This window comes from Meriones unguiculatus, chromosome 9, assembly GCF_030254825.1.
Source record: "Meriones unguiculatus strain TT.TT164.6M chromosome 9, Bangor_MerUng_6.1, whole genome shotgun sequence".
NCBI classification, from domain to species: Eukaryota; Metazoa; Chordata; class Mammalia; order Rodentia; family Muridae; genus Meriones; species Meriones unguiculatus.
In genome coordinates this window covers 116,982,347-117,009,951 of record NC_083357.1, presented here as the reverse complement: position 1 = coordinate 117,009,951, position 27,605 = coordinate 116,982,347, and the positions used below count along the sequence as shown (strand labels likewise).

The window sequence follows — 27,605 nt, the reverse complement described above, 5'->3', positions numbered from 1 at the left end:
ATTTAGTATCACAAGTGAAAAGCCAATGTTTTGTTAGTATTTACAGCCTCGTAGCTACTTCAGTCACTGAGGCTGTGACCTCCTCAGGCTTACAGGTCCTTAGGGTCAGCAGGGCTGGGTACTGCTGACTCCTAATTCCTTCAGACATGTTTCTAAGTGAATGTAAATCTGGTAAGAGTTTCGGAGTGCTCCTTTCTGCCTCAGATATCTCTCAGCTAAAGAATTTGGTAAGTATACCTTCTAAACACTGTCAGCAGATACTGGCTACTAAAATGTAGGCATTTTCCTGGAACTATGTGACCTTCTGCCTACAGTGCCTGCTATGTTCATTCAGACAGCTCTTACACTGTAAAACAATGACGCTTCTCAGCTGCTGGAATGCCACAGGGAGCCTGCAGAGCTCACAACCAAGGCAGCCTTTACATTGGCGGAGGATGAATGCCGCCTTATCAGAGCAGCTGAGGCCGCACACAACAGCATCTGTCAGCGTTCACAGGGCCCTGTATAGAACACGCCGGCCCCAAATGACAATGGGGCCCATATAGAACACACCGGCCCCACAGAACAACGGGGCCCATATAGGACATGTCAGCCCTACAGAACAGCAGGGCCCATATAGGACACACTGGTCCCACAGCCCCACAGAAGAGCAGAGGACAACAGCAGGGCCCATATAGGACACATCAGCCCTACAGAACAGCAGGGCCCATATAGGACACACTGGTCCCACAGGATCAGCCTCTGGCACCTTCAGCCCACATGATGTGAAAACAGAAAGTCTGCCTCAAGCTGTACTGAGACCTTCAATGGTGCTGGCAGGACCATAAAGCCACTGCTAATGAAGTGGATTACCCAGAATCCCCAAATTAACCAGCTATCATTAAAATAAAGAAAACACTTATAAGGATGAGTGTTTATGCTGATTTCAAACCTTCCTTGTGCTATTTTAAAGGCCATGAAAACGACCGACCAGCATCCCTTCTTAAGGAATGAGCCCTTGGTTAGTTGGCTTAAGGGGTTCGGTAGGAAGAGTGTCTGTGTCATTTGTGGCAGTGTCCTACTTTTTTGTATATAGCGAACCTCACAAGCGTAAGCAACAAACACAAGCCAGACTTTCATTAAATAAATTTATTTGTTAAAATAATTTAACCCCGAATACAACTGTTGAATTTGCATTGAGTTATAACTACAATTCATGTTTCAATTGAAATGTCAGGGCTTACCCGACACTGTTACAAAACAATAAACTGTTGTTCAATTTTAAATGGTCAGTTGTATTAGAGTTCAACAATTAACTGTGAAGTGTATCTCTGGGAAACCCCAAACCAATAGTGATAAGTCTGTTTCCAAAATTCACCACAGCCATTCTAGAAACCCTGCTCAAGGTTTAATAGATGCGCAACAGCACGTTAAACAACAAAAGGTCCCCGCAGTCTTTAAATCTGATTGGCTGAGGAGACAGCGCTTCACCAGTGCTAACAGGGCTAACGGGGGGGGGGGGGGGGGGAGGAAGGCTGCCAGGGGAGAGCCAGGAACCCACACAGCCCCCAGCAGCGGACCACAAAGCACCTTCACATTCACCAGCAGCACTCACACTGGAAAGCGAACAGCAGACGCCTGGGGCGACGCAGAGGAGCAAGCATCAGTAGTCTGACCACCGGGAGTGAGGGCAACAGTGGTGAGTGCGTCAAACCCTGCTTCTCCACGGCAGACGGTTCCTGTGTAAGGAAAGCGCCCCGAGGTGTCCCGCAGACACTGGCCGGTTTTGCAGAAGCGGAACACGGCATCGGTTGCTATCACTACCACAGCCTCAAAGAACCCGAAGGTTCCACGGGAAAGGAAACCTGAAAAGACCTGCCTCTGTACAGGAGTAAAAATCAATGCAAGGAAAACTAAGTAACAGCTAAAGAAACAGTGGGTCTTTGGGTCAAACCATAACGTTTTTAAGGCATGTTAGAACAAACTTTTCCTTTCTCCAGTTGCTAGACGCACCAGGGCTTTCAGGAGCGAGCGGCCAGCCCTCCTCTGCTCCCTACCTCCCGTGCCCACAAGCATCATTTCCTGTCCTCGGGAAACATCATGCATAACAGGCGATTCACACAGAGAAGCAGGGAGAAGGCGTGGCACGGTTTGGCTCATGGTTGTGCCTGGCTCTATGGAGGGCCGCTGGCTCTTGAATGCCTCACGGGAAAAGCCTGCTCGAAAGTCTGACACTTTCACCTCACACCTCGCCAGGCTTCCCACAGGTTACCACTGTCATGTCTGCAGCCACCTGTGAGGTGGGGCTGTGGCCTCTGTCCAGCCGCTTCTAATACACAGCATTATGACCTGCTATGCATCACGGGAGTCTAAAAATCAGAATTACTCTCACCAGTTAGAGGCCTCAGAGGTCAAAGTACTAACATTTCTACTGCAGTAGATAAAACAGAGTTCTTGCGTCCAAGTTCTTGATATGTCTGAGTCAAATCAACTTTTACATAATGGACTTTTTTTCCCCAAGTAAACTGGTTAGAACTTTTTGTCCTATAACTGTGGTATGTCCTAACTGGAGAAAATGACACTGAGGACCACAAATACTCAAAGACTTTCTAACACCCATGACTAGCTTTTACTCACATTACTTTTTTTTTTCTTTTTCTCACATTTAACAAACTCCAATGACCTTTTTCTAAGCTTAAAGCCAATCACTAAATACTTGGTGGGATTCCAACGGCTTAGAAGAGACTAATAATTTAAAGAAAAAGAAAGTCTGCTCATACAGAACGCTCTGCAGTCTAGATTCTCAGTTGAGCCTATCATCTCTGAATTGTGCCAAATTCTTAGGAACAATAAACACACATGCTCACACACACACATACTCTCAGGGACAGATGAGACCAAGCGGTTACTTGCACCAGACTGTGGAGCCAACAAGGCGTGTGCGCTAGGTACATCAGGCTCGGGGACACCGCGGTTCTGAAGGGCTCACTGTCTCAGAGGGTGGGCTCAGGACATTCCCCAGCACTCCCGGCTCCCGAGTCAGGGGAGAACCCTTCCACCACGACTGTGAAACTCCTGAATAGACTTTTTTTCCTGTGCCATCACTCATGTAAATGATAAAACACTTCACAGCCATAAAAACCAAAACTGCCGAGCTTCAGCACCCTTCAAAGCAAAAGATCCCCTCTGGCAGTGTGCGCCCCTCAGGAACCAGGGCGAAACAGGTGCAGGAGAACCTCCCAGGATTCGCCAGGAAAAGGAAGAGAAAAGGCTTTGTGTTTCTTCCCTTCCACTCTAAAATAATTTTTTTCTACTTTTAAGCTCAAATTATTTCACAGGTTATTCAATCTGATTTTTTTTTTAATGCCTACAATAAAGCTCTGTTACAGCAAAGTGGATTTCCAAAGCAGGTGAGCCAAAGGGTCTCATCACAACCATAGCCCTTAACAGCTGCGTTCATGAACACACACAGAAAAAATGCCAGATTTGTCCTGTCCTGTCCTGTGAGGTGTCTGCAAACGGGAGCGTGTGGGTGTAACATGGCTTCATTTTCCTTCTGCGATGGTTCGGGTTAATCTATAATGCTCGTTAGTAAGGCTAGGCACTCTCTCCATCTCAGTCACTTCTTTCTTGATCAGCAAATAAAGGCCATCCTTGCTCTGTTATCAGAGGATGGATGTGTACTTCAATTCTCATAAACCTTCATGAGAGACTTTTCTGTGGCAAAATAGGTGGTTCAACAAATTCTAAAGCCAGGCTGGATTTTCACCCAGCCTTGTCTGTCTTTCACTCTCATGAAGACTGATGCGTTGGGTGATCAATTAGGAGAACATCTACAATTAAGCATCAACGTGAAAAACAGAAGCATGTCAGCCGAGAGGCTTCCCTGTAACGCTGCCTTACTGGATGGAGTAAACTGGCTAGAAAGACCATCCATTCCCGACTTCAGTATTCTTGTAGGAAAATATTTCTCCTTTACTTTTTTTTTAAAGACAACAAAATATTTTAATTATTAGTGATCATAGGAATTCTTCTGGTTTCTCTCTCGTGATTATTTTTAATCTACACGACAGTGGCTTCTGTTAGCTCAGTGGCCACGCCATCGGTGCTTCAAGTGAGATCACCCTGTAGCTCAAAGGTGGTGCCTTCGGTTTTCGGATGTGCAGGAGCCTGCGGTCAGGGGTGGGGGCTGTAGTCACTGAACCCACAGGTCCTCAGAGGCACCAAATGGCCATCCGGCCTGAGGCCACAACACCATGCCTAGACCGCAGTGGTGCAAACGAGGTCACTGCTGCCTAGCCCTGTCCAGGTCAGCCGCGCTCGGATGCTATTGTATGTTACAGGCCGAACAGCACGGGTCGTCCTTGTCAGGCTGAGCGGCATAGTTCATCTGCCTCACGATCTCCGCAAAGAGCTCGTCCACCATAGTTTTACTCTTGGCAGAGGTCTCCATGAAGGGGCAGCCCCACTCTTCAGCCAGCGCGCGGCCTTCCGTGGACGACACCTCCCGCTCAGTCTCCAGGTCCACCTTGTTCCCCACGAGGATGACCGGCACCTTCTCATACCTGAAAGAACACACGCAGTGCAGCAGTTAGCAAGCAGGGAAGCACATTTTCTTCTTCCTGTACTGTGGGATACATGACCTCTTTAGCCACTTGAAAAACGACTTGCACCAGCTGGCCCGTGCCTACCGAGGGCATTGTGAAGCAGCTCTCAGAGGGGCCGTAGATGGGCCTTCCAAACCATGTTCTCAATTAATCAATCATGTAGCCTTTAAAACCAATTATGTATCTTTTCCAGATACACTGGGGAATTAGTCTCAGCTCTCAGGCTGACTTCTCTTAATGGAAATGCTGTCTGTTCCATGAGACGCTCGCTCACAACTTCAGCTAGCATGCAGTCATTAGCTCTACTGCTGACATGACTGTCAGCATTTTACTATATTCCGTAAGAACACAAAACCCACCATATTCTAAACAGCTCCTAAACACAACAATTAAAAAAAAAAAGCCAAAACCATAATGGAACTCATCAAAATTGAAAGCGTCAAATAGAAGCACACCCATATGGAAATGTGGGATCAGCCGGCTGAAAGAAAAAGTTAATTTATTCTCAGTTTAAGGATTAAACTACAGCACAACTAGAAAATGGAAATGACGGGTGGGCCCACACACGGTTCCTGTGCAATCCAGTGTCTTGTCGAGATGGTGCTCCCCAGTCCCCTTAACACCACACGTGTCCCCAGTGGACACTTAAATTCCTTTGGCCAGAGAGCAAATCAATGGCCTCAGTGAGGGCCCATTCCAGGCAGCAAAATACAAGAGCTGGAAAGTACATGTGGCATGCGGCGTGGTGCGTGAGCAGTGCCAGCACTACCAACACAGGCTACACAGCTAGACCCTGTCTCCTCAAGTCGGAGGGCTGGGCAAACCGCTCAGTTGGCAAAGCCCTTGCCCGTCACAGAGCCAGGCCCAGCGGCAGCGCTTCTCACCTCAGCACTGGGCAGGCAGCGAGGGGGTGCCTGCGGCTCACTGGCCGACCAGTCTAGCTTAACTGAGGAGCCACAGGCCGATAAGGTGGAAGGCAGTCCTCAGGAAGACGCACAAGGCTGTCCTCTGGACTCCACACACAGGCACACGCCAAAACACACATGTGTGAGGGTGAGTTTAGAGCACAGGCATTCCGTGTCTTAACCTGTACTACACTGTCCCTGCGGCCTGTCACACCTTTCTGTCAGGGAGCTCTTGCACAGGCCTCTGAGAGCACACATGGCAATGGCATGAACCCCACCAGAAACTCCACACCAGCCCCTACCGTGGGGCTGAGCAGCCTCACAGTAGTTGTCACTGCTGACCGTGTCAGGACCAGCTTCCAATCTGCTCTACATTCAAGCATGTACCTGTATTTCCCTTTCCTTTGTACACATGACAGAGCAAGAGCCGACTCCCCTTGATGGTCAGGAAAGCAGCTTACCAACAATGACAGACAGAACTCAACTAAGCCAAAGTCAGGACCTGACTTCAGTTTGCTGACTACACTTGATGAAGATGGACGTGCTAAGACATTACTTTCTAGTGTTGGGCCTGGTGGTGGCACACATTGTAACAGCAGCACACAGGAGGCAGAAGCAGGAAGATCAGGAGTTCAAGACCACCCTCAGCTACACAGTGAATTGGTGGCCAGACTGGACTAGCTCTCAAATACTAACCAACCAAGCAACCAACCAACCAAATTACTTCCTATTCTTAGGTAAGAGAAAACTATCTGAAAGAGTACTGTAAGCTTAAACACAATACCACATCAATACTTTCTCTTTAACAGAGATGTAATTTTAGTTGAACGGTGCAGGATCTGCTAGTACCTGTGGACTTCCCAAACTTGCAAACATAGGAAGTTATCAGCAGTTGGCTGATGCGCACACTCTCCAGTCAGGAGGTTCAGAATCACAACACGCGATAGCCAGACGTCAACTGCCCACTACCAGGCTGACAGCTGAGCGCTTGGTTCTGTCCCACGCTGCAAACACGTGCCACACACAGCGAAGCCAACCAGGACGGTGTAGTAACAGGGCTCAGTCCAGTCAGCATCACAGGACCTGCCTTGCTCTACTAGCTGAACTGTTAGCGGTCCCTTCTGCCATCTGGTTATTAACAAATGCAGATCAGTAACCCGAACAAAAACCTGACAAACGGATCAAAATCTTGAAGGGAAACAAAACAACAAACAAAGCGCATGTTTCCAAATAGCATGCTGATGGGTTTTGTCTCTGCTAACACTGAAGTTCAGGACCGGGCAAAATATGATAGGTTGTGGTTTGGATGGAGGGTTGGCCTTAGAGAGGGTGCTAAAACCAGTGGGAAGGCCTGGGGTGACAGGGAGGGTCCTGCAGGGAAAGGGAAGGCTGGAAGGACCTGGGTCTCCTTGGGACACAGAGGAGAAGACAGGGAGAGGTAAAGCCTGTGCTGACGAAGCACAAGGGTACTCAGTCCACTGCTATGGCAGTATGTTGTGTTTAAAACAACAGTAACATAACTCCCAAACCAGACCAAGACTTCAGCCTCAGAGCCAGCCCCAGCCAATCATGTGACTTAGATTGATACAGTCTCCTAAGTACCTGTTTGCTGGACTAGGTCTAAAGAGCTCTTCAACCAGAAAGTTAAGTCTCATCAGACATGGTGGCCCAACCCTCAATCAACAGTTAATGGCGGAGTCTGGCCCTGTCGTAAGAACACAGAGCAGGCTGATCTCGAGAAGAGATAGTAAAGTGTGGAGGGGTGGAGTGGATGCGGCTGGGAAACCTCAGCAGATCCTGTGGGTGCAGAGCACTGAGCAGCGGCTGTGGGTCTCGCTAACCCGCTGGGAAGAGGGAGCCTGCACCCAGGAGCTTAGCAGCTGTACTGTCTGCACGCTGCGCAGGACGCTCCAACTCCCCGGCGCTAAGGCCTCCCTGGGGAGCCCACGGTGCGGCAGCGGAGCAGCGGGAGACCAGTACGACTGTGGATCACATACTTGGTTGTCCATTCAACATGTCTATTTTCTAAGTGCCTGCTACGTCCTAGATACTATTATTTCCACTTATGATTCACAAGAAACAGCAAAGACTTCTGTCCTCACGATGATTATAGCCCAGCAAAGGAGACAGATATTAGCAACAAAGTAGATAAGTTAAGGTTTATTAGAGACAGTCAGGAGGCAGCCCGGAGCGCATGCTGGGGCACAGGAGTGACAGCAGCGGCTTCCCTGGGGATCTAGCATGCTGTGTGAAGTCACAGTAAGGAATCTGCCACAGAAGCACCAGGGAGAACTCCCAAGCCAGTGTCGACTAGACGTCAAGAGCCTGGTGTGGCTGTTGGTTCAAGGAAGAGCAAATGGCTTGTGAGATCCACCTGCAGAACCCCTTCCCATGTCCGCTCAGCCCTGAAATGCCGGTCACTCACTTTGCGAAACAAAACTGGGGAAAGGGTGCGCAAGAGCGCCCTTATCAGATGGACAGCACTCACAGCCGGGCCAGCACGCTAGCCATCCTGTCAGGGGTGACAGCAGTTCTCATCACAGCCCTGTGGGTCCTCCTCAGCTCCCCCCTTTCAGAGGATGCCATTTGGGAAGAAGTTGAAAAAGCAAGATTCCAAAATTACTCCATTCATGAACCTGTTAACCTGATCATGGAGGAGACACCATTGCCAGGGCCGGAAGGTGGCTGGTGTGGCTCAAATTACTTTGTTTGTAGACTGTGGAAAACATGTCTTATTAACATGAATTTGCATGCTGCTTGCTATATTCATGAGTGTGATTACAGAATGTCTGAATAGGTAAAGCTGCTCTTTTCAGCAGCTGTGCTTACTGGATTGCACAAAGCCCAGCTTAACTGAGGGGCTTCTCAAGGAGGCGGTCTGTAAATACCAGTGGCTCAGAAGGATTTCAGTGTGCTCATCACCAGGCTGGTTTTGCCTCAGAGCTGTCCTAATACAGGTGTTAGGGCACACTCAATTTATGTACACTTTGTTCTGGGAATGTCTAAGCTTGGCTAGTCATTAAAACAACTGGAGAATTTAAGTACTGATTCCTGGGCCCTGTTCCAGAGCTCCTGAGGCTGAATCTGTGGGACCAAGAGTCTACTGACACATGTCTATAGATCTGTACACTCCGAGCTTCCCAGGCGTGAGGAACTGCTGTGCTCACCGCTGCCGCTCATCCCAAACATCACCATGTGCTTACATGTACGGCTCTAAAGCAGCAAGTCTAAACCAGCACCCTCTTCTCCTCATGCACTCATCACGGTGAGCCGGAGCAAGGCCACGGCAGTCAGCTCCATGGCAGCCTTACCCTGGAGCACCTTCAGAGAAGGGCGTGTCTCACTTGCTCCGTTATGCTCTTCTTGGCCATAAGCTGGGGGAAATAAAATTCTCTTTGAGTTCAGAAGAGAATCAGAAAGGCTTTTGAGTTCCCTAACTCAACTTTCTCTCCAGTGTTAAAATCTCCTTTACCAAGAGCTCCTGAGACAAAATGGCAAACACCGACTCTTCATTCGCTCTGGGACCAGCCCTGCCAGGTGTCTGCAGTGTTTCTGAACAGCCTCAGTGACAGAGAACTCACACTTTGGGCAGCTTGCTCTCTCTGTCAGTTTGTCACCTATTACGTTAAGAATCCAGAGTTTAAATGTTTACTGTGTTCAGACCTGTGATGTCTGCACTCGCTCCCTCACAGGTCCTAACTTCTGCCTTGCAGGGGAAGGAACCTTTCTTTATCGCAAAAGGGAAGCAGGTTTTCTTCCTCAATTCTTTGCTCAACAGTGCATCAAGATGCAAACAAACAAACAAACAAAAAAGCAAACAAATAGGAAAATGGGAAAAGGGGAGTGGATGAGGGAAAGAGAAAGGGAGGGAGGAAGGGAGGGAGGGAAGGAGGAAGGGAGGAAGAGAGAGGTGGGAGAGAGACAGAGAACTCTTAATCTCATTTATGAGAATAACCACCATAACTATTTTGGTGTATAAACTTCCAGACTTTTCCAATTCATAGGTCTTAACACAAGCATATATTTTCATACAAGGAGATCATACCATTTCATCACACCAGTCTCACTTTTGCTTATTATGGAGCTACCCATTTTTATAAATAACATTGTGATGACAATTCTTTATAGACTGATCTCGTTCTCTCTCTCTCTCTCTCTCACACACACACTCACACACCATGTATGTATCACCTAAAACTGTATCATCATTTACTCTTAGGCCATTAGGGCGATTTTCTGGCAAACATTACCAGCAATCTGATGAGTGTACTTAGAAGTATAATTTCTGAACCAAAAGGTATATAAAATGTATATATTTAAAAGCCCTATGTATCGGATCTTTGGTTTAAGCCTTTGAACTAGAAAAGTCCATTTCTAGGTTGGTTCCTCAATCTGCTGTGACTGCAGTTTCGGTGGATGGCTAGAGTTTACAGCACCACTCACGGCGTGTGTGTTAGGAATACCCTCGCCTCCAGGACTGAGGCTGCTCCTTGTCCAGCACACCGCTCTGGGCTGTCCTGGGCTGGGCCAAAAGCTGACATGAGAGACCATTACCTCTTGAAGCCATGGGGAGGGTGCCAACCCCCAGTTGGTTCATCTGTACTCAGCTAACTGTTTCATTCTGATCGTTGAACGGGGCTTTTTTCCTTCTGGCCCTCCTTTGCTTGGGCTTAGGTGGGAAACCTACAATGCCATAAACATGTGGTAACACGGAGAAGGACTTCAGGGCTCCTACATCAGTAAAGATCAGCCAGTTCTCAGATGTGCGAGGGTTGACATGGTGCCCTGCGGTTTAGTCAGGGTGGCCCAGGTGACGGTGGGGGGAACTCACAGCACTGAACTGTAATGAAGAGCCGTACCAGAACCACACACAAGGCCAAGGTAACAGATGCCCATAAAAAGTACAAGACACAGAAATAAATACTCAACTGTTTCTCTAACCAAAAGAATCAGGAAGGGGCCAGAGAGACCGGGAGACACTTCCAGTTCTTCCCTTCTCTTTATCTACTCACTCAGCAGGTGACCCAACGATGAGAACTCCTCGGAGCGCAAGAAGGTGAAACTGTGGAAGGAACACCCTCCTCCCGGCCAGGAGGACTCTGCGCTCTGCAGGGCAGGAATCTGTGTTACTCAGACAAGTTCACAGGTGCCCAAGATGCTGCATGACAAGCCAGAGTTTAAGGACAGGGAAAGAGAATGCAAGGCCTCAGCACACGGAAGGGGGCCGCTGCGTGGCAGGGCTGTCCTGGGGGATAGCCTCAGCACATACATCTAGCTACGCACGTTAAGGTCAAGATGTGCGTGCTCTATGGCATGAAAGTTACGCCTCAACAAACAGACTAAAAAAAAAAAAAAAGGTAAAATAACTAGATAAAGTCCTCGCTGAAGCAGGGCAGCAGGAGAGCCGTCAAGACACACTGAGGACATGCATGTGGGCTACGGTGTTTCAACAATATAAAAGGCGTAATTAGGTCAATCAGGCGTCAGTTTACTGCTTGGCTAGATCCTGTGCTGCTGAATTTCCATCCTTGGCATAGGGAATGCTAACATTAAAGAACAGCATGTTACTGGAGATAAAAATGATTATAGTTCTGAAGGGTTCTTTCACTAGCAGACCTACAAACTACACCCACAAATCTTTTCAGGAGACAAAAGATGCTGCACTGCTTTAAAACCCACGTTAAAAAGGGAAATGTAAACTGAGCAGTGGTGGCGCACGCCTTTAATTCCAGCGCTCAGGAAGCAGAGGCAGGCGGAGTTCAAGGCCAGCCTAGCTTACAGAGTGAGTTATAAGACAGACAGAGAAACCCTGTCTTGGAAAAAAATAAGGAGGGGGGGTTGTATATTACATAGATACATTTTGTACCTATGATTACATTCGATCTGGCCTCTGTCATTAGGAATGAAGATTATTCGTGCCACAAACATGCACCTGTGAGATGTTAGCAAGTAGAAGCCTGATGCCTTGTCATTAGAACTGAGTGGGAAAACAGGATGAAACCGGTCGATTCTGCAAAGACCCCACACAGGACCTGCAACGAGGGAGAAGGGGACAGCTGTAGGCCAGGCTCACTGTGTGGCTTCTTTTTACTACAGTCTGCAGGTGCCTTTAGGCTCTAAGTAACACTGGACCACTGAAGAGTAAGCCAGAAGGCGCACATCTGAGCACAGCTTTATCTACCAAAGGGGAAAGGTGCTGAAACACAGACATGCGTTTCCTCTTCAGAACCGCTGAGATCTGAAACCTGTGGTTAGGAACTGGCCAGCTTTTAGGTTTGCCAAGACTGAGCAACCGCCTCTCGACCATGCCAGGGCGCACACGTTGTCAGCACCCTGTTTCAGAAATAACTGTGTTAAAGCTGGCCCTGAATGAGGTGAGTTTAAACATGCTTGAACCTATGACGAGCTAAGGTCTTAGCAATTATGAGCAAAGGAGTGTTTATCTGGGAGAACGCTTTTATTATCGTGAAAAGATTTAAATATATTTCTAATTCCTTCTTTCCTCCAAATCACTAAGCACAAGACACGACCCCTGCAAAGATTTAAAGCGAAAACAGCTACAGTGGCAACTCATGCCTTTAATCCTGGGGGGGGAGGACTGAGGTGAGAGAACCACCGTGAGTTCACTGTCAGCTTGAGCTAAAGTGAGATCTTAAAAAAAAAAAAAAAAAAAACAAGCAAAAATGCCACATTTCAGCAAATCACATTTCTAGAAAATGAAGGTTAAGACTAATGGAATCAGCTTTTCTCTTTGCCAGGAAGAAAATTCCCCAGGAAGGACACCCCTTCCTTCAGGGGGAGGAGGGTACCAGTTATTCACCACTGGACAGGCCAGGGCCACTGTCCGGAGACTGGCTGCTGAAGTCTGTGAAAACAGATCTGAAGCAGGAAAAGCAACAGGTGGGCAATGGAGACAGAAAACGTGAGAGTGAGGGAGGAGATGGAATCAGTTAGTACTGTCAGAATGGGGCCCTAAAGGAGCAACCACAAAGTGACAAATGCCGGGTAGGACAGTTTCAAGGCAACACGTAAAAACCGTATGCAGACAGGCACGAGAAAGCACTGGGGGCATGGAGAGTGGAGGAAGGCTGCAGGCTGGGGCAGTCTCTAACCATCACCAGGTTCGGGGACATGACAGCCGGGTACAGGCCTGGCAGAGCAGTGACTCCAGGGGACAGGCAGAACGGGAACTACTGGATGTGAGAAAATCCATCCCGTCATTTTCATATGCACAAACCCTTCATTTCTCATAGAACTCATGGCCGAGCTCCACTCTAACCCTGTTTCTCAGCCTCTCTACGCCAATCTGAAACACTGCCAAACTGAAACATTGCTTTTACGATCCACTCCCCATCCCCACCTCCTATTAAAATGTGTGGTGGCTCCACAGTGCCTGGAGAAGACTCGCTCCTAGGCTAACAGTCAGGTCAGTCAGAGGCTAAAACCTAGGCAGAGGGCGCAAGGCAGAACATGGGTTGGGTTAGAAGACTACAAAGATGTCTGCTCCCTTGGATATGCTGCCCGCCTTTCCCGATGCCTGCCTCTTCACCTGTGAAACAGAAATATTACCATATGTTAATGATGATGACAGCAACAGCCTTACTAACAACCAGCATCTCCACAGGCCGTGGTAGACACCAGACTCTGCATGCTGCAACATGAATTATCCATTGAAGTATCATGGATACTGTAAAACACTACAGGACTGCTAACTGTTCATCTTTGGGGTCCCTTAAACCATCTGCTAGCAAGTCAGTTCTAGAATCTCAACTATAGCCATAGAGCTATAAAAATGTGCCCAAATTGTTGCTAAGGATTTCCCCTCCTGTTTCGGGCTTACACTCTCCGGCCTGAGTTTGACCAGTCTATGTATTTGGTCTAAAAGTCATTAATTGCCATGAACAAGAGTCAGGCAATAAGAGACAATATTCCCTCTAATTTACATAAGCTGACAATGTAGTATCTTCTAAAAGCATGTATTTTTTCCTGATTCTAAGCATCCTTTTTCTCACCACACATGCTGTCCCCATGCCTCTAATGTGGGACACAAAAGAGCCGATGCAGCTCCCCAACTTTGCACAGTGCACGCCGTCTTCACCTGCTGTTCACCCCCAAAAGCCCCGGCCAGCGGCACCGTCTGGCCGCAGCACTGTCCCGCCACTGCCGGCACTGCTCGACGCTTACAGGTACACAGCACAATTCGGTGATGGATTTCAAAGACATTTCCTCACGAAGTCCCGCTGTTTCATGTGACAGGCAGGCCACCAGCCTTTCTGGGTGTGCACTAGGATGCTGCACGGCTCTGTTACTCCTTGCAGTGGTTGCTTACGTTGATTTATTAAGAGTCCCTGAGGATCTGGGGCGGGGGGAGGGGGAACACAACATTAATCACCCAAAGGGACTTGTAGTCATGATTTAACTAACATGGCTGGTTTTGGGTTTTCCTTCTGTACTCCAAAGTGCTGGATGCCAAGGCGGGAGCAGAGCAGCAACCACGTGGACAAAGTCTTTTTAAACATAAATTAGATGGCATCTACCAGCTGTTTTTATAAACTCCAACTTCGAGAGACACTGAAGAGTGAGGAAGCAGGTGCAATACTTTCCACACAGACTAGATTCTCCTACTGACACTCGGTTTAACCTACTAGATCCTTTAAAGGCCATTAATGAGCAGATGCTTTTAAATTATGTTTAATTATGTGTCTGGGCGGGGCTTATGTACATATGAATATAGGTACATGGGGAGGCCAGAAAACAGTTTCAGATCTGTTGGATCCAGAGCTACAGGTAGCTGTGAGCTGCCTAATGTACAGTTTAGAGGGGACCTGGTCCCCCATGAAAGCAGTAAGAGCTCTTAACTCTGCACCATCTCTCCAGCCTCTAATATGTTACATTCTTAATAAGACTAAATATGAGGGCTGGAGAGGTGGCTCAGAGGTTAAGAGCACTGGCTGTTCTTCCCATGGTCCTGAGTTCAATTCCCAGCAACCACATGGTGGCTCACAACCGTAATGAGATCTGGTGCCGTCTTCTGGCCTGCAGGTATACCTGCAGAATAAATAAAAAAAAATACATCTAAAAAATAAAAAAAAGACTAAATATGATCTTCAAATTATAGTCCTGCCTGGGGAACCAAATGACACTACGTAAATTCCAAGGACAGGTACCGGGGGCATGGGGTTTAAAGAATTATGGTTTGTTCCTTCACTCATCACTTGTTCATCTTCGGCGAACATTTTTCAAATGTTTCACTTTTTTAAACATTTAAAAAGAAAAACCAAAGCAAAAACCAGAGCCTCTCCTGAATCTCAGTCTCAGATAACCACGTTACTAGATTTCGCACTACTCATCATGACTTGGGCAGCGCAACAGTGACTTTCTTGTCCTCCATCACATGAAGTGGGGTCATTCAGGGGTGCTGAGCTAGGGTGGGTGGGGCAGTCACATTGCTAAGTGTGGTGGGGAGAGAACCCCCTTTCATGTAGCTGCAGGGCCTCCTCATTAGTTCCCAGAAGGAACAATGGGCTTCCTGTATGTCTTCACGTCAGCTCAGGGGGCCCAAGAACCAAGGTGAAGGTGCCAGAGCATTTATAAAAGGCCCCTAGCTGGCCGAATATCAGTTCTATACACTCTCATGATCAACCCATGATCTTTTACAATGTGAAGTTTACCAACGAGTCTGTAGCCATCTTTAATCTAGTCCACTTAGTTAAAAAAAAAAAAAAAGTCCTTCTGAAATTGGACAAAGCCTAGACTCATGAGGGTTAACAAAATGAACAAAAGCAGTAAGGACGCTTTCCAGTCAAAGATGCTCCATAAAGTTACACGCAGGTGGAACTGACCTCCTTGAGACTCCGGCAACAGAGTCTGGTGTAAGAGCAGGAGCCAGCACATAAGCTACTGCCCACACTGGGGTACCCTGAGCGGCGGACCATGTGGCACAGTAGGCCGGAGTCTCCAAGACCCAGGGAAGCAGAGCCATGTGGGCATCTGGGGGACAAGGGGACAGATCCAGGTATCGGTGCTCAAAGGGACTGCTGGCAGCCATGGCCTGCGGAGAAAGATGTGCTGCTGAGCACAAGGGAAGAAAGCTCCTTCCTGTCATTTCACTGGGACCAGGTGCTGAGGCCTTAGAAACACCAACTTTCTGCTCGTCACCCTGGGGTACTGATTTGTCAGGCAGGGATGGGCAGCACCAGCACCCAGGCTGTGGAGGGGTACCGTTGCCAGCCAGGAATCCAGCATAGGGCCTAGCAGCCGCTCCGAGTGCCGAGAGGGCACCCTGCACATCCTTCCAGAACACGGCAACAGAACCCCAGCTCTGCTCAGCGGCCACTGAGCACAGGAGCACTCAGAGGACAAAGCCCAAGCCATCCGGCCAACAACTACTCTCGGGCTGATCGCAGGCCACTGACAGCTCTCCTCTCAGCCCGCGCTCTTCAAAACAGGCGCAAGTGCAGACACGAAGCACGGCGGATCATGTTCCACCTACCTTCCGCACACTCACAGCACTTCTAATGGCTGTGAGCCCTCGTGTGTGTGTGTGTGTGTGTGTGTGTGTGTGTGTGTGCGTGCACATGTGATTTTAGCTAGCCTCAGCTGCAGCCTTTGACTTGGGTCTGAGCAGAGGGCACGTGTCCTTGACTTTACTAACCGAGCTTACTGACGGCTGAAGTTTGCTTAGATTGGTGGTTCCCAAAGATGGAAAAGCAAACAGTGCAAGTGAGCACGGCTCACTAGGGGGAACAGGAAATTACAGTTGGGATAGAGGAGATAAAAACACACTGAACAAGCTCTGAGCTCAATGCTGAGCCTTCTGCTATCAGCAGGTTGAAATTCACCCCCAGTGACAGACCCGAGCTATGAGGGACTTTAGGGTAAATAGCCACGCCCATGAAAGGCAGTGTTAGCACCCGTAGAAAAGGCTCACGGGATTCATTTTTTTCTCTTCCAGCTTCATGAAGACCCGTCAAGAGGAGGCATCTACAAACGGGCCTTTACCAGACACTAAATTTTCTGGCACCTTCATTTTGGACTTTCTAGACTCCAGAACTCTGACCAATACATTTTTATTGTGGTCAAATTACCTGGTCTAAGAGATTTTGCTATAGCAGCCCCCAGTGGCCTAAGGCATTTATCAAAGTAAATATATATAATTGGTATTATTCCTATGGGCAATTTTTTGATCTTTAATGAGTTAGAATGAGAAAAACAAAAACAAAAACAAAAAAACGACCCCAAAAAAAGATGCCTAATAAAAGCAATGTTTCTGGTGGAAGATATTCTGAAACTCAAGAATCAAGTTGTTTTAAAGGCTGTACTTCGGTATAAGCGGTATAAGTTAGAACTGTCAAATACATATTCACTGACAATACATTTTGGCACACCAGCTAAAGATAGCACCCTGCATTTATTCTGCATAATGCCCAGGGCAATGCTATGCAAATGATGTGGCTTAAGTCACATTATTTGATGTTGACAGTGATGATTTTTATGCAAAGTCAGATAAAACCTTTTCTGGAATTGGTTTATTAAGAAAAGCCTGTCAACACTTTACTCTACATAGGCAGCCACAGAGTGTTAAAATTATCTTTATCCACACAGGCTTTTCTGGCATTCAGGAAAAGCCTACTACCACCTCCAAACGTCATCCAACAAGCACTAATATTCTATGCAGATTGCTTTTGCGTCATTTTTATAACTAAAAACCACTGCAACTTCTTCTCAGTTAAAAAGTCCTCGTCACCAGAATTAAGTTTGCCAGGGCCAAGTGAAGACCCAGAGCTCAGAGCACGGAAGGTCTACAGTGTCAGTCCCGTTACACGCGTGGGGCTCCGGCCAGGCCACGCGCTGTGGAGCTGCGTTAGCTCCATGCTGCTCCTGGACAGTTCTCCAAAACAAAGGTCTGGGTTTCGTCCTCCTTTCTGTGATTTATCTTGAAACTTTCTTATTGGTATTTTGGGGTTGTTATGTAAAGAAACATTTTATGTTCCTTATTTCTTTGGTTATTGATCACATCCATGTTGCAGATGAGGAAGTAAAATGCAGAGAATGCGGAGTGAATTAACAGCAGGGACTAGACTTCAGTTTCAACCATGGCAACAGTCACTGTCTGCACTGGCAAAAGGTAAGATCACTATGCACAATAAAATTTCAAATTTGAGAATATTTGAGGCACTCATTGGAAACTGAAAGATGGGCATATTTAGAATTCTATAATAAAATATATACCAACTACAGAGAAAAAACACTAATATTTCATTTGAAGAGAGCCATCAAGACATCTGGTAAAGAAGAAAATGTTAACATGTATTAAAGGATTAACATGACACAGGATTTCCACTCCGAATTAACTCGTGAGGTGACGGAAAGTGTGGGAACACTGCTCGTAAATTAAACGTGTGGAGCAGAGGTGTGCCGCTCCTCCATGGCGGCCTCCCTACGTGATCTGAAGTCAGCAGCACGGCCATCTCCACTTGGCTGTTCTCACCTGTTCCCTCAACAGCAGCCGACCCTCCCACTGCCTCGGCCACTAGGTGAAGCACTGGAGAGCTCAGCCGTCATGCGATTAGATCTGAAAGCCCTTATCTGAAACGCTCAGCACTAGAGGCTCTACAGATTGCCGACTTGGGAAGGTTGTCAGCATTTGGTGGCTGAAACCCATCACGTACGTCTTGGACATACAGCTTACACAGTATCTGTAGCACACCTATAATCTCCGTGCCAGTGGCCACGGGAAGTGGGGTGGGATTTTCCACTGAGGCCTCAGGCTGGGAGGACTCAGCCGGTGTCAGGTGAACCTTCAGAACTCAAATGCACATCCTGCACAGCAGCCCTTACTCCAGGTCAGGAACAGGTGGGGCTGTCTTTCTCACTGGATGAACAAGATTCCAGACTAAACACTAACTTTCCTTGTAATTGTAATGGCAACTCACACTGGGAAGCATGTTGTTTTCACACTCTTAAACAATGTATCATGGCAGAAAACTAGAAAAACCAGGAAGAATTGTTTCAAAGCATTCAACAGTTCCATTTAGTTTTCCTAGAGCAGAATTATCTAAGACAGCAATCTCCAACTTGTGTGTAATGAGAGCACTTAATGATGAGAAAAATAGAAAAGAACAAACAGAAAATGGGGCACACGCAACACAGCATGGAAAAAGGACACACTGGTGTCACTCCGTGTCTGTGCACTGCTCAGAGTAGAAGGTGGGCGTGGCCTGGGTAAGAGCGTGAAGGCGGCTGGTAAATGAACTAAGAGGCAAACAAACGGTGTTTTCACTGCTTCATTACTCCAAACACACAAAGTTACTAAGTCATTGTATGTCTGCTGAAAACATCATTGTTGGGATGTCTTTAAATCTTAAATGTATCATAAACACACACACACACACACACACAAACCCCTCAAACCATAACCTACCTATCGAATTTAGTGAATATTTCAACATTGTGAACAAGAATGTGCAACTTAAGTGTGCTTTACTTACCCAGCTGAAATCTATTTTAAACATACTGTATTCAGAAACACGCTTCAGCAACATGTGATTAAAAGAGGACCTCCCCTATCAGTGGACTAGTAGAGGGGCAGAGGGGGAAAAGGATGGAGGGTAGGACTGGGACGAGATGAGGGAGGGGGCTACAGCCAGGATACAAAGTGAATAAACTGTAATTAATAATAGTAGTAGTAGTAATAACAACAAAAGCAGATGAGGGGATAAGATGAGAGCATTCCTGAGCTTTTCTGAACTCTTACTGGCTGTCTCAACTCAGCTCTTCTGGCCAGACTCCTCTCCAAGCTGACTGATTCAAACTGGCTTCTCTTCCTTCTCACTGAATTGCTCTGCTTGGCCTCAAACTAATTCTAACAATGTTTTAATGTTCTGGCTCTTTATTCTCTGGCTCATTCTGTCTCACCTGTGTCTAGCTTGTTCTCTCTGCAACCTGTCTCTGTAAAACTGTCCCAGTAAGAACCTCTCTCTCCCTGTGCTGCTCTTAAGTCGCCCCTCTTTCCTGTCCTCTTCCTGTGAGAGCTGGGTGTATCCGCTCTCTGACTCATTCCGTCAGATTGCTCTCTGATTTGTCACTTTGTCTGCCCTTCAATTAGACATCACTTTCAAACAAACTAAGCTTACCTACATTGTTTGGGATTAAGAGTGTGTCTGTATTCCAGCCAGATCACAGTGTAATCCAGAGAGTGTCTGCTTTCTAGTCAGATCACATAGATCCTGCCTCAACAACAACAAAATCCTCAGAAATACTTATATTTGGCTCTGGGTGCCTGTGTGACTCCCTGACTGGATAAGGAGCTTACTGACTCCCCAGGCTGGCTTGGGAGGGTGGACCTGCCTGTGTCTGCTGGGAGCCAAATGTGGCCTATACAGCAAGCACTTGCCTGCGCTTCCTCCCCAGACTTTACTGTTAGATTTGCTCAGTGTGATTTAATTTTGCTTTAAAGTCTAGTGTACTCATAGTCAAACGTCAACACTTTCCCAAACAGATTACAAACTGTTTATAACTCTTACACCATTAGTCTGGAAAACAACAATAAAAGAAACAACATTAGATAAGAGAGAACCACAGTCAAAGGAAAATTGCAACAGTGCACCGAACGCTAGTATGGACTCACATTTTCTTCCCAGGGCCTAGCATCTGAAGTTGAGGACTACAGAAAGGCTGTGCATGACAAAAACAATCCTCGAAGACCTCCCTTAAATCAAGTATAATGTACATGGTTTTGTGCAACAATTCTTGCTTGGAAAGATGCATAAATGTGAACTATACTTCACTTTAATGTGCTGTATGTAATCTCCTAGAGGCTTCTGTAGCCATTAAATCACCCAAGTGTTATCTCCACTAATAAACATTAGCAAATAAGACTCCAGTGCTGTCAGTTCTTTCTGTTGGTCGTGCTATCTTCAGACATTTTTATCAGCTCCTCTAATCTTCCTTAATGTTAGTTAAGTTTAAAAGTTCCAATCCCAGGTAACCAAGAGAAAGCCACTGTATCATAATAATGACATTATGTTATCATTTTACAATGCAGGAAAAAAATGAGTTTCCCTTCAAGAAAGAACAAACCAACCAACCAACCAACCACCTCTGGGACATAGAAAGCAGCTCATTATAAACATCGCTTATGCAATGAGTTGAGTCCTGTAAGTGAATGCAGTGGGTGTCTTTGGTGAACACAACTATCAGGTACTTAACACTCTGCCAAGGAAATACATCTTCAGCATTCTTGGAGCTCACAAAACAAAAGGCTCAGAGATAAATGAATGGAAGGGATGGACAGCTTGAACACAGCCGGGGCGACGGTTCACCCAGTGCGTAGGGAACACCAAACAGGTAACATGGGCTTCGGTTAGCACAATAAACTAACTTTTCAACGAGCAAACTGGCTCAGAATTATTTTCAGAGTAAGCTGTGTTTTAACCACTGGGTTCCTCTAATGAAAGATATGGGATTAAGCACTCTTCCCCATTTCTGCTCTTAGTAGTTACATCCTTACATATTGATGAAGTTCTTCAATGGTAATAGTCTATTTTGTAGCCACAATTCTTTAAATGGATCAACATTTCCTATTAACCTTTTTCTACATATTTAATCCTATGCTTGGCTGTCAGGATTCAGACATCAACTTTTCATGACACAGTGATTAATTTTAAAACGTGACTCACAACTCTTAGGCTCTATGCCGTGCCAGCCTAGCTCCGGGTGCAGTGCGGGCTTCTGGGAAGGGCTGAGCACCTTGGCCAGTCAGTGGCTTGGTGTAGCACAGCCCAGCACGTGTGCAGTCCTTGCTGCTTGCCCTGTGACTCTTTAGCTCTGTTCATGGTTTCCACTCTCCGCTCCCAGCCTCGTCTAGTCCCTTCTGCTCTGCCCGGCAGGTCCCAGCCACTTGCTCATCTCAACTGTGCAGATGGTGTAAAGCTTTACACTCATCCAGAGTCTGACCTTCAAGGCCTCTTCACACACTCTACATTAGACACAGCCATCTGAACGATGATCATCAAGCGGCAGCAGCCTCTCCTGTTGTTCACTCTAATCTCCCCCCGCCCCAGTGCTCTGATGTGAAGGGCACTCCTGACCTTTCCCTCTCACCCTGCGTGATGAATCCACTCCTGACAGCTGTACCCCATCTTCCTCTGGGCACCTTTACATATCCCTCGGATACTAACTTAGCCGGCTTAAAGCTGCTCTCCTATCCTCACGCCATCTATCACCTCCTCTATTACAATTTCTGTATAGTTCTGCGTACTGTTCTTCACCTCAAGTCCTGTTCTTAACCTTCTCTCGGTATGTCCTAAAGTCTGCTACCTTGCCTCAGCTCCCCACCCACGTCTACGTAAGTTTCTAGTTTAGTCATTCTGGTCTCGTTAACATTCAGAAAGTACTCTGTGCATTTCTCATGCATTTCTTCCGCCCAGAAGACATCCTCCCTGATTCTTTACAGCTCACCTGACCTTTGACCTCTTCCTTGCTGGCCTAACTAGAAGCACTCTTGCAGAAAGCCACCTCCTCTAGCTACAAATCAACCTGAAACACTGAAGTGCCTGGGGAAACTAAGTCCAAATGCTTTCCTTTCTGTACATTCCTCTGTCGCCATCGGTTTTTTTTTTTTATTTGTTTGCTTCCTGTAGGCTGGCAGCTATGCTAGCCACCTGGGCACAGAGCTCAGTGAGAATGCTGGCAAAACATCCCAGCAAAGATATGTAAGTAAACTACAGCATGCAGGGAAAGAACAGACAGGGTGGCAGGGGCTGCGGTCGCTGTGCCCGCATGGGGGCCAGACGGGAGAAAACCAGACAGGAATCATTTAGTTTCCTAAGAGGAAAGGGGGAAATCCTTCAAGCATGGGGGAAAGAATGAGTAGAAATTAACTCTTCAGAAAGACAAGTTGCGAGGCAGAAGCCAGAGGAAAACTTCAAACAACTGAGCATGCTGATGGAGATTGCATCTGCGTGGCAGGCAAGGGACCGGAGCAGGTGTGCACTTGACGGCCATGCTCAAAGTCTGGGGGCTCTCTCCTACGGTGTAGGCCTACAGCAGTGTGTTCCCAGATACAAGTCAGGGCCACAACTAACTTGGGGCAGGTAAGAACAGAAAACAATGAAGTCAGTAAGAATTCTAGCTTTATTAAACTCTATGTTCTTACCACTCTTTTTTGTCTGATCCAAACTCGAGTTAAAAAAAGAGGAGAAGGAAGAGGAAAAAGGAGGAAGAGAGGAAGGAGGAGGAGGCAGCGGCGTATGATTTCTAAGGCCATTTTGAGATGGTCCATTTGACTTTGAAAAGAAGTCTTCCGTGCTCAAGCATGAGTGTGTATGAGTGAGCAGGAGCTGTGGAGACGGGTTTGGTACGGAGCTTGTCATCGAGGCATGGACCCCGAACTCTGAGCCCTGAGCCTAAGTAAAGGTGTGGCACATCAGTGCACGGCCACGAACCAGTATCTGAGAAGGCCGAAAAGGAGCAAACCTGGGCTTGCTGTCAGCCTGTCCAGGTTCATAAGAGACTCTGTCTCAAAAACTGGGGTAGTAGGAGAGAAGGGTCAGAGGTTAAGAGCACCTGAAGTTCTTGCAGAAGAACTGAGTTTGGTTCTCAGCACCAACATGGCAACATGCAAACGCCTGTAACTACAATTCCCTGGTCTCACCTTCACGCTATGCATGTAGTAGGCGTATTTGTAGACAAGCACACACATAAAACAGGTAGATAGCTGTGGTGGTTTGAAAAAGAATGCTCCCATAGACCCACAAATTTGAATGCTTAGTCAGCAGGGAGTAACACTGTGAAAGGATTGGAAGGATTAGGAGGTGTGGCCTTGTGGGCTCTGAGGTTTCAAAAGCCCATGCCAGGTCCAGGCTGCCTCTCTCTGCCTGTGGATGAGGCTGTAGTTCTCAAGGCCTTCTCCAATGTCCTGCCTGACACCATGCTCCTCACTGTGATGATAATGGACTCAGCCTTGGAGCACTAAGCCAGGCCCCAATTAAATGCTTTCTTTCTATTAATTAAATTAATATAAATTAATTTTAATTAATGAAATGCCGTCATGGTGTCTCTTCACAGCAATGGATGTGACTAAGACATGGCTCACCGGGTAAAGATGCCTGCGCACAAGTCTGGCGACCAGACCCACACTCAGGGAAGGTCAAGCTGTCCTCTGACCTCCACGTGTGCACACACACACACACAATGATGAAAAATGTGTTTTAGAAATGAGGGTTAGGACAAATGAATAAGACACATGCCAACCTCTGGCCTCCACATGAATGCACATACAAGCACGCATGCACGCACACAGACATAGCACAAAAAGAGATAAAGGCTTATTTTAATATTTTTAAATGAAGTATTCCAGAATGTAGCAACCCAATGAGAAGCTCCATTTCTCTGTTGCTATGCTCCGTATAAAACTTCAGTTAAATGTTCACTCTCTTGCCTTTTTTTCCCATAAGATCTCCCATAAAAGAAAATATTTGACAAAACCAACAAAATATTTTCCCATGACTAATTTACACTGTTCTTCCATCTCACTGTTTTTAACAGGCAGTGAATTTCAAACTGTGATTATAAATACGAGCTATTTCCTCTAAAACTAAAATTATATACCAAGGATAAAACTAAAGGAAGTTAGAGTGACAAAAGTTAAAAGAATGGCAACAAGAACTTTTAGCAATTTCTGTGCACCAAGGATTATACTGGCACCATGTCATCTTGATGACACTGACAGGTGAGTTCTGATTCCCATTTCACAGAAAAGGACACCTAGGCTATAAAATAAGCAAGTATTTCCCTAAACCAAAAAAATCTAAACTGAGTCCAATATGGTCCCTATGGCAACCAAGCACTTGAATAATGTTTAGTCATGACGGACTTATTGGACAGCACAGAAAGTAAAATATCTGAATATTTTTAATACTGAATGGTAAACTGAAATAACAATTATTTTATATTTAGTTGGTTAAAATTATACTAATAAATTACTACTTCTTTTAGCTCATTTTAAAAAATCAGCTACCACGAATTCCCCAATTTTCCATGTCGTTCTCACTCTATTTGTATCCAACTGTGTGGATATAGGCTATTGTATCCTGGCATGCAAGCTGTAGGCTGAATAAGACTAAGATACCAAGCTGAAAGACAACCTGTGGACAAGAGGCTACATGCAGCCAAAGAGATCTTAAAATCTTCTTAGTGAGTGGTCATGGATGAGGTTCCAATTCTCTGCATTTCAGTAGTGTCAACTGCACTGGGGCACTTTAAATCCCCCCACTGCTATATCTAACATGCGAACCACATAGGGAGGGTGGAATTACCGAATGCTTCCTATAGCAACTAGTGGTTAAGACTGCTCCTCCAAAGAGTGTTTATGTGAAAATCATGTTTACTATCTTAAGTGAGAGGAGTTAGGGGCCTACTTCCGGTTTAAGGACACCATATATACCATAGTATAACATATATCTGTAGTATACCATATATACTATAGTATAATATGCATAACGTAAAGCTCACCCTCTCTGACTGGCTATGGAGCCAGAAGGCAAATGATGAAGTTAGAGTGAGGTATAAAAAACAGGACGCACAAGTAGGTGCTCAAGCTGGCTGTGGGCACTTTAATCTCAGTACTCCATTGGCAGAGGCAGGAGAATCTCTGTGGATATGAGGCCAGCCTGGTCTACACGGTGAGTTCTAAGACAGTCAAGGTGACAGAGAGACCCTGTCTCAAAAAAAGTCCTCAGGACAAGATCATTTATCCCAGTGATCAATGATCTTACACCAAGAGCTAACACTTGTGGGTCTAGGTAAGGAGAATCTTAGTCTGTTGTCCTGGGTTGTGGTACCAACCTGCTCTAGTAAACCAACTGAGACGTGTGAGCTGCACACAGTCACCAGGAACTGCAACCCGCTGCAGACCCTCGAATCCCACACCGAGCTTGCGGTTGTATTAAGGAAGTCACCCATGTGACCATAACTGAGGTGGGATGGAGGGGCAGCTGCTCCTAGGCACTTGTATCTCTGAACAACTTCAGAAAACCGGCATTCTCGCACCCACCTGTGTGTGCCACACAAGGAAACACGTTTCTATAGAGCAAGAGAAGTTAAAGCTATCAGAACCACTGACTTCCGGAAGGGATCATAAACATATCCACTGCTCTCTTGGAATATAACACAAGACTACGGAAATCTTCAGTATGGCTGTTAACAATCATACTCAAGTGGCTGGGAAGGCATTTCCTTCCACCTCACATACAGAATTAAAAACTCACCACGTGTAATGAACTTGAGTACTCCCTGAACACAAATAACTTGCGCTGGCCTCTGAAATGAACACACCCGAACTGACTGATAAATGCGACTGTTTCTACATAAACTTTCAATAGTGGCTTGAAATTTGGCTACCAGTAGAGTAATCCTGGAAGATTATCAGTAGTATCATATCAGTTCGTAAGGATCAGAAAAGAAGAACTAGAAAATGTTGCCAAAACTCTGCAGTAACATGTTAGACTTTCAAAATTTTAAAGTTAGGGTGAAAATATGTGGCATCGGCTCAGGAGGAAACAGTGGAAGCATTCGGAATGGACTACCAGCCACATCCAAAACACTCTCTGAACCCTTTACATCCCTTTACATCAGGAAAGAACTTGTTTGCCTCAACTTTTTTTTTCTTTGTATTAAATTAGCTGATACACAAGCCACAGTTTCCAAGAATAGCCTCCTTCCCTTTTTGAGCGGAGAAAGAGGCTAGATTTTAAGAGACAGAGGGAGATGAAGCTGCGGTCTTTCAATGGAAATGTCAAAAGCATGCCGCTATATGCCAACAGCACTGAATGCTGGGAGGTCTTCACATTATTGGCCGATGTGTCTTTAAAGTTTTACACTAATTCATTTCTGCCAACCTCTTGGCAACATTTAACCTTTTCCACTTTGAGAAAGCCCCCTCCTTAACTCGTACTGACACTGTCACGGGATATGCATGTGCAAGCCTGGGCTGTGTGGCCAAAAGAAAGGTGGATTTGAGCCCGTGCTCACTCCGCACAGGCGTGCCTGCACTAGTCAGCTCCCCTTTCCCTAGCGCCCACCCACTCATCCCTTCTCTCCCTGCGAGTTTGAAACTTTGTTTGCTCTGGGGTCCAGAAGGAGTGCTGCCAACGTCCTAGAGACAAAGGGCTGACTGGGGGGTCAACGGGATGCCCGATTTTAGTAGTGAAACAAAGCCCGCAAATCGGAGCCCCGGAGGTGCTGCAGCCGGCGCGGGCCAGGCACGGGGATCGCCGCGGCCGCCGAGCCCTCGCGCCCCGCTCTGCTCACCGCTTCACGCGGATGATCTGGTCCCGCATGGGCTTGATGTCCTGGAAGCTCTGCTGGTTGACCAGGCTGTAGACCAGGATGAAGCCCTGGCCGTTCTTGATGTACAGGTCCCGCATGGACGCGAACTGCTCGGTGCCCGCCGTGTCCAGGATCTCCAGCACCGACGGCGACGAGTCCACCTCGATCTCCTTGCGGTAGAAGTCCTCGATGGTGGGGTCGTATTTCTCGATGAAGGTGCCGGTCACGAACTGCACGGTCAGGGCGGATTTGCCTACCCCGCCCGAGCCCAGCACCACCACTTTGTACTCGCGCATCGTCCCTGCGCGGCCGCCGCCGCCGCCGCCGCCCGCGACATAGACCTGCGCCCGCGCGCCGCGCCCCGACCCCGCGGCCCCGCCGCCCTCACGGACACGCCGGCCCACGGCCGCGGCAGCGCTCCGAGCGCCGGCGGCGGGGCGGCAGCTGAGCGAGCCGCGGCCCTGCGAGCGGGCCGAGCCGAGCGGCGATGCAGCCCCGAGGGCGCCGGCAGCCACGGAGCGCGAGCCCGAGCCGGAGCCGCCCGAACCGCGGGCCCGCAGTGCCGCCCGCCCCGCCCCTCGCGCCTCCACGCCCAGCTCCCGCCGCCGCCGCTCCCCCGGCGCTGGAGCGCGCGCCCGAGCCCCGCCGCAGCGCTGCCGGGGGCGGGGCCGGCTCGGGGGCGGGGCCGCTGGAAGCCCCGCCTCTCCCGCCGTCGCCTAGCGACCGCCCGCGCGCCCCAGACAAGCGCGGCGCTTCGGCGAGCGGGTTCCGCATGCGGCCGGCG

General features: G+C 47.4%; 1 protein-coding gene across 1 annotated transcript; it reads right to left on the bottom strand.

The window, feature by feature from the left end:
* Positions 1-1,113: 1,113 nt before the first annotated feature.
* Positions 1,114-27,381, bottom strand: Rap2a (RAP2A, member of RAS oncogene family). Its single transcript, XM_021644717.2, has 2 exons — positions 26,804-27,381; positions 1,114-4,544 (listed from the first exon to the last, which is right to left on the bottom strand). The coding sequence occupies exons 1-2, from the start codon at positions 27,115-27,117 to the stop codon at positions 4,307-4,309; spliced, it is 552 nt and encodes a 183-aa protein (XP_021500392.1). The 5' UTR covers positions 27,118-27,381; the 3' UTR covers positions 1,114-4,306.
* Between the last annotated feature and the right edge of the window lie 224 nt (positions 27,382-27,605).